Source organism: Charadrius vociferus, unplaced genomic scaffold, assembly GCF_000708025.1.
Source record: "Charadrius vociferus isolate BGI_N301 unplaced genomic scaffold, ASM70802v2 scaffold37, whole genome shotgun sequence".
NCBI classification, from domain to species: domain Eukaryota; kingdom Metazoa; phylum Chordata; class Aves; order Charadriiformes; family Charadriidae; genus Charadrius; species Charadrius vociferus.
The window spans coordinates 1,781,300-1,789,468 of record NW_009649457.1 but is presented as its reverse complement, the minus strand read 5'-3'; the positions used below and the strand labels follow the sequence as shown (position 1 = coordinate 1,789,468).

Genomic DNA, 8,169 nt, shown 5'->3' with positions numbered 1-8,169 from the left:
TTTTCTGAACTGCTTAAGCTCTAGTACAATACCACAATACCTAAAACTTTAAAATCACAAATGCAATTTTCACAGGTGATGATCACAAATGCCAAATACTTTGCAGACACAAAGATATCCCTTGCCTGATAAAGAACAAGAACCAAAACTGTTGTAGTATATTAGACAACATGTCACAATGAAACAACAGGAATAAGGCACTTAAGTGCTAACTTCAGCATACTATCTCCTTTGTTTAATATTATGAAGTGGACTAAGTGGAACAATTACGCAGATTTTAAACAAAAAGTATCAAATGAGGAGTCTAAAGTTGGTAATAAAATTCAGCACTTCATTACATAAAAGTCGTGATAATATGGCTTTAAATCTCTACGCAATAGCATGCAGTTAACACCCATCAGCATTGACCAGTGGAGAACTATAATTCACAAATACCAAATTTGGGATAAAACTTAACATTTTATTATCTATGTATTGTCCATCCAGCAAAATAAATTAATATTTCTTTATTCAGTTTTATTTTAAAAAATAAGCTTATCTAAATATATATATATTTAAACAGGAATTGCAGCAAGAAACAGAAAGAAATATCATTGCATATGCATACAGCAAAGTGTTACTTCGAACATTTAGTTTTGGAAGACAGCAGAGAAACTCTGAAAAGGGTAAATAAGCCAGTCTATCCAACAGGGTACACTTACATCTTCATTCCAGTCTTCCGCTGTCCATTCTTCTATTGAGTTTTTCCATGCTCCTATTGTAATGTGGGGAAGGAAAGAAACCAGTTACAAGGTAAATGTACAATGTCATATTTCAACCCTTCCGATTTATAAGCAAACCTGTTTTCATTATTAGTGGAACACAAAGTGGAGATGACGGTTGGAAACATGGGAAGCTCTAGAAAATTGGTCTACAGATTTAAACTTTTCTGAGGGTATTTTTTTTCCCCTTTAATTTCTAATTTCGGGAATTTATTAGCCACTATGGTAAACAGATATAATTTGTATAAATGCATGTCTGCAACCAGTGATTAATCCGAAGCTTTTGAAGAATTTCCTCCCATGTCCCCAATGATAGTGAGAGGTTACTCAGCCCTCCCATGGGATCTCTCAGTTACATGCACAAATTCACACAGAACCTGAACAAAACAAAACCACAACACCTACTCTGACATCCATAATCCTACTTTCAACATACTCAAATTCAAGACCCAAGATATGCCTCTGGAGGCTCCTTTCCAACCTGTTAACTCTCTTCTCAGGGCAGAACAACCCAAATCCCTTCCCCTGCTACAGTAATTTTATTTAAAACATATACGATTCATATAATGGCAGCAGAAGAGTCAATAAACTTCCACTGTAGCTGCAAAACACTGCTTCCCATAACTTGTGGCAAAGTTTATTTGGTGAGCACTGGAGCATGGCGCATAATCTGCAAAATGTGGCAATGGGAAAACTACAGGAAACGACCCTATGGATGCAAAAACCCGATCCCTTCCATAGGAAACAGTAGGCACAGACATGCAAGAGCACTAAATGGACTGAAGACCTTGCCCAACAGTGTAAGCATAGGGAAGGTTATCCCAGCAACAAACGGAGCTTTAAACTACATAACCATGAGCGAAGAAAACACCAGCAATAAAGTTCCTGCTACCATCACCTTTGATCAAGTACAAAAGCAAAAGAACTATTGCTTTAATCATCTCCTTTTACTTCATATATCAGGAATCCTCTGAGATATAGTCATCCAGAAACAAGCCGCCTGAAGACAGCATCAAAACCAGTTCGTACGAACGCCTTCACTACGTTAGTGCATTCTTTTGTACACCTTTGCAAAGCAGTGTCTTCTGGGCAGAGAAGGGTCGAATGGCACTAATTCCAGTGCAGCAAACAGGCCTACCACAAAGATAGACACATGGTGAAGAGAAGAGAGGGGGGTTTATACCTTGGAATCCAAAATTATTTGGCAGGTCCTGAGCAATGTAACATCCACTCTGTGTTGGCTCTGTGGAGCAATATACAGTTGCCTGAAACATCTCATGCTCACATTTTACCAAACAGCCCCTAACCAGGAGATTTCTATGTGCTGCAAAATATCAAGGTACTTGAAAAATAACTAATAATCATATTCTAGCCCAGCAAAATTACTACAGTGCCTCAAATTTCTAATCCATACATTTCCACAGAAATTTTGGAAAGCAGGAAAAGCAGTTTTTAGAGAAACAGCGGATTTTCTTTCCCTTCGCCTGACCAGCACAGGACTCCTTCCTCTGATATTTCTTCTTTAAAGAAATACATCCTGGTATTTGCCCTGCTTATATTTATCTCCCATCAGTCAGAGCAAGGCCTGCCTCTGTAGATGACAAACCTCATGTTGGTGTCAGAATTCTAACAAAGCTCAGAGCCTACTAAAACCAACAAAAAAAGAGCTCAGAAAAATCAAGCCCAACTCTTGAGCATTCCCCACCACCTTTGGGAAACCAACCCTGTTTGGACTAATACTTGGGACATTTTCCTGACGTTCAGTTTAAACATTTATCTCTTGCTCCTTCTTATGAGCATGGTTCTGGGCGTTTACTCTTTTTAAATACAGAGCAAAACTCTTCACCCTTTTATTAGTTTACCCAAGCTGCTAAGTTTATCATTGCCACTTATTAACACTCTCCTTTCCCAACTCAATCCTTCCAGCCTCAGTTATTTCACTGCTCTTCTCTGCATTAAAGCCACTTTGCTAACGCCTTCCTCCTATTTGAGGGGCTTCCAAGTCCAATCTTGACACCAGTGTATCCATTTTCTTTTAGTCCAGAATCCACCTTGCAATTATTGCAACTCCATATATCCTCTTTCCAAACCTTTACCCCCAATCCTTGCAAAGGACTGTAATTTAAGATTTCTGTTTCCCACTGAACTTATGCTTCATGTTTTCAAGGCTCTTCATCATAGCAACTTCAACCTAGATGTCTCTGTGACTCTCTCCTGTTTCCCTTTGTAACAAATTCAGTTTTAGAAAGTTATAAAGCAAATAGAGAGTATACCCTATGATTCTGGTAAGTCTTCAGCTATTTTCTTCCAATTCCTCACTTCCTGTCACACTATTTTATATTTTTTCCCCCTTTTTTGAATAATCAGACGTAGATATTAGACCCCAGATAATCTATCTATAGTCTATCCCAAACTTATGTACCAATTCTTTCCTTCTGGATTACGTTCACATGCTAGAACAACCTGAAGGAGTCCTTAAAATGTTCCTTCTGACTTTTACAGTAGTTCTTAACAAAAAAAAAAACAAACAAAAAAACCCCAACTACCTTGTAACTTCCAAGCCACACAATTCTCTTCCTCCCCCTTGACAGTTACACTATAACTCATTTTCTCTCTCTTGTTCTTCAGTTTCAGAGTCATTTAAGGCTTCTCATAACCAAGATAATGAAGTTTTGCTGTGAAATTTATGAAACTATCAAAGTATAGGTATCAGTAAATTACCAGAAGACAATATCATTTTCATAACCCACTGTGAAAAGTGACCACCTCCAACATAATTTATTTATAAGAACTGCTGTGATTTGTCATTCAGGATCTCCCACTGCCTTGTATGTTACAAAAAAGGTAAGAGACTGAACACTCAGCATGCCTGTAAGAAAATACCAATCACGCTGTTCAAGTTTACTCCCTTTTGGATGAAGATTGGTCATTTTGTTTCCTCCCACCTGTCCCTCCTCTTTTTCTTTCAGTTGTACATTACTTCTATAAAAAATAGGATGCAGGAAAACCGATGCTGAATTATTTGGAATACAATTACACTTAAATGTTATGAACTGTTAAGGATTTGCCCTTTACTCTCTTTTTATTTCAACCAACAACACTAAATTTTACCTCCACCGAACCAGCTAGCTTTTCTATAAGATTACATGATGGTGCACCTGGAAACACCTTTCATTCAGACTACTGTGATTCCTCTGGCACCTGCAACAATTCAGGACAGGAGGTTCTAGAGCACTTTCAGAGCACATATGGGGGTAACTACATTTTGGAAACAAATAATGTACTTCTCTTTAATTGAAAATGTTGATGTTGATCCTTTCCCAGCACCGGCTTAAAGTGGAAATAGTAAATACTAAGAACTCCACAGAGAGTTTATATTTGCATGATGTCTTCAGAAAACATTTTGATAAGCAAAACTGGTTTTGTTTCATTAGGAAGTTGCCCAGTTATCTCTTTTTTAATGTAACTGCAGATGAAAGACACTAATTTTCCAAGTAGCTAGTATGAGCTAATTTTGTTTTCTTTCTTCTTAGATGAAAGAAGAAACGGGACAGGGTAATGAGGAATAAAGAGAGGGATTTCCATCCTGCTCTTCCTCTGTGAATACTCTTATCTAACATCCTTCACTAGCCTACTTGCAGGCTTTATGGATTTCCATACATACACATCACCCTTATTCACATCTCTAGTAACTCCACAACGATAACCTGTTTATTACTGGGACTGCTGTTTTGTGACTAACATAACAGCACTGTACACTACGCGAAAAAAGCACCAATTGATAAACAGTATTTGTGATTAATGAGCCAAATCAACAGCTCAACTGCTTCCAGCCCCACACCTTGTCTGGCTCTCCTTCCCCCTACCGCTGCCTCCATCCTTCTTCCCAGGCCACTCTCTTCTGCTTTAAAACTACTAACCCAGCTGCAGCCTCCTCTAATAACCATCAAGATGCCTTCCATCACAAGGCTGAAAGTGCTTCCCACTTGGACAAAACTAAACAATTCCATTTTAAAGCCTACTCTTTTTAAAGATATCTCTTATTTTTGGATCAGGAACTATTTTTTACTTTCCTATGGTTTGTTCCTATAGTCATATAGATAGAGACATTTTTGTTTTGTCAGTTATGGTGCCTTTTCCATTTGCTCTGAAAGTAAATTAAGATTAGCAGCAAAAAGGTACTTAGCACCCAAAAAGACCATTCACACTCAGCTAGCTTCCTTTAAATTTTCACCAACCAAGTGATTTTGCAGCAACCCCCCACACTGACACTCATTCATACCCCTAAGAACCACTAATCTGACAAGACCAGGGAAAATTCCCAAATGCTTTCTCTCACCTTCTTCTCCTTACCAGGCTCCCCAACTTTCACATATATGCCTTAAGTTTTGTTACTAAAGTTCAGTGCTGTTCTCAGTGACATGTGCACAGCCTAACAGCAAAAACACACTTGGCATCCAAAAAGAAGTTCCACACATCAACTAGTGTACTTTGTATTTCCACCAACCTGTTTGCTCAACAGCAAACCCATCACGTAGACACATTTATACTCTTACAGGGATCTGTTTAGCCACACCAAGCTACTCTTATTCCTAGGCAGAATTATTCCATTACTGAAGACTGAGGGGATGCCTACAAGAAGGAACAGAGGTTGCCATAGGAAAGGCACATGAAGGCTACCCAGAGAGCACGGAGGGTCACAAAACGATCACACTCACTTGGGAAGTGGAGCAGAAGTCAAAGTCGTTTGTAAGTCTCAGCCTTACAGTTGCATTCATTAATAACTAAGCAGTGAATTTTCTACCTATGGTCCAGTTTCCTCATGCCTTTCTTGTCTTTTTCTTTAGTTAGTTAACCTTATGCTTCTGCAGTATCTGTGACAACATACCCTGCCCTCCACTACCATATAGCAAACAACAGTATCACTATTCCTACAGAAATTTTCAAGTCATTAGGTATCCTTCTAATTCATTATCAGATAAATTTATTTGAAAAACTAACATGAGAGAAAGTAAAAGATGCATTTCTGTCTCCACTATAGCACCAAGTCATTTCAAAAGTAATTCCTTGGAAAGATGCTATATTTGGCAAAGGAGCTCCCTTTCAATAACCATTAATATACTCAGTGCCAATCTCCCACACTGGACTAGAAAGCACTCAGAGTGACAAGACAGCTATCTAGTAAGTCCTTCTGAACTCTGTGCCTGTTATCGTCTTCTCTGGTTAAGTGGAAAATGGCTTGTATGTAGTTTAGAAAGCTGCACCTCAAGCAGCTCACAGCAGAGTTCAATGGAGCACAGCCTAGCCTCCAGAATCAGTCTTTTGCTTTCACACTTGACACAGGGCTTGAGAAAAAAATTCATCTGAATAGGCTTCAGCAATGAGTAGATGAGAAGAGTTACTCTTTTCTGGGGTTAAAAAAAAAAATAATCTATCACTCGATGGTTCCCAAGTGTGGACAATAACGTACATTAACTTCTCCATCATGATGCAGGGTTTCCTTTGACTTCATCTCCTGTCACAGAACACGGGAAGCAGCAAGGTATCCTGTTTTCCCAATCACAGACAAGCAGGTCACATTCTTCATTTCTGAATCCCCATGAGACCACTGTTAAGTGGTTCCTTTCCAAACTATGTCTGTCTCTTTCCTTTAGCCAGGAGCACACACTTCACACTTGAAACTTCATACAGACACACAGCTGCCTCTATCTTCAGACAGACAGACTGCTCTTTTGGCTTCCATTCAAGTTCCTACTCGTGCTTTAGTTAATAATTCTTCTCTTCAAAGCTGGCACATTGTGGGACTCTCCTCCATCTGAGAGACTCACATCCTTACGTTCCTGCATTGTACACGGTGGGTCTTCCAAAGCCATCCCAGTGCCACTGAGTGGATTCATATTTGAAAATATTTTTTCTTTTCTTTTTCTTCTTCTACTTAGATATTCACAACCTATTGCCCAATGCCTATGGACCGATCACTTTTAGTAGGACTTACAGTCTTTAAGTACATTAGGTGAGCTTGTAAGCAGTATTTAACATATCTAAACAGTTCTTCATATACAAGGTTCTTCCAATAACTCTTCAAATCCCTTTGTCTCTCAAGGGATTGTTAGTACTAAAACAAATAAGAAAAATTGCAAATTGCCTTCCCTTCATTCTAACCAGAGAGTCACTCAGGCTACAATATGTGCTCTGCACTTTAGTAGCAGTTAAGCTATAAAAATGAGTATCTGTGTCACGTGAGATGTACTCACATTTTCAGTAGTTAACTGAACACTAACAAAACAGCTGTTTTAACTGCAATTTGCTACAGGTCTTCATTCCAATCCTTCCACTTCTTGAAGCATCTTACCAGTTCCATCATCTGCATCATTCTGACCAGTCTCCCAAATCTCTGATTTTGTCCCAAAGCCATCAGTGGCAGAAGACTCCGTATAGTCTGCAGGGTTAAATGTCCTAGAGTTTTAAAAGTTAAGAAATGGAAGAGAACACATGGGTCATTCAATGAACACAAGTGTCATCATTTTTAGCTGAAGTTGTATTAGATTTAACATTTTGATTTCCACATAATTTATCCTGATAGTTTTGGTTTCAAAAGAAAATTTTCCCCTATGAGCAGACACAGATAAAAAAAAGGGAGAGAAGAGAAAAGAAGCAAGAGGAGAAAAAAGTGAGAAGACTGGAAAAAAAAAATTACTACTGTAGAGAAACTGAATCAAACAACATTTCCTGGAAAAGCGGGTGATATCACACCTACTCCTCCCAGCCTTATAAAGCATTAGTTTATATGCACAACTATCAGCCCCTCTCAGCTGATAGTTTCTCAGCAGGTGGCCGACTGATGAGAAAACCAGTATCATATCTTTTCAGAGCACCAGACCTGCGCAGGACAGGAGTCAGAACATCAATAAGATTACTTCAGAATGCGCTCCTGACATCAACGCCAAAACACACAGATGCTGCTAAAAGGTGAAAGAGCATTATTGAAGAAAAACCTTTTTTCAGCTTATCATCTAGAATTATGAACCAGAATGATTATTAGAGAAGTAGAATGAGCCTTCTGTTCACCATGACTTTAATGCCATTTCATGTAATATCAGTGAAGGCAAACACTGAGTGAAAGTAGTGGAGGCTACACTTCTCTGAAGCAAGTTATTCCAACAAAACTGAGAACAAGCTTTAGAGCTGCTGAGTAGCTTCTTTTGATTCTGTTTTAGGGTCGATGTATGTCCAAACAGCTAAAGCATGAAACCTCAAAACCAGGAGAAAGTTTACAATTGCTAGACTTTCTCGTTTTATATAGAACTTGCATGTTCTACATTACTCTGAAACAAATCTATTTTAAAATTGACCTAGGACCATACACACCACACAGAACTCTCAGCCTCCCAGGCACTATGTGGCTGTT

At 38.7% G+C, this 8,169-nt stretch overlaps 1 protein-coding gene across 1 annotated transcript in view; it reads right to left on the bottom strand.

The window, feature by feature from the left end:
- UBAP2 (ubiquitin associated protein 2) overlaps nucleotides 1-8,169 on the bottom strand; it is a gene marked incomplete at its 3' end in the record, with an annotated part of 51,717 nt that overhangs the window by 23,650 nt on the left and 19,898 nt on the right. Inside the window, 2 exon segments of the mRNA XM_009889759.1 lie at nucleotides 702-754; nucleotides 7,114-7,217. Of these exon segments, the coding sequence (XP_009888061.1) occupies nucleotides 702-754; nucleotides 7,114-7,217 (157 nt within the window).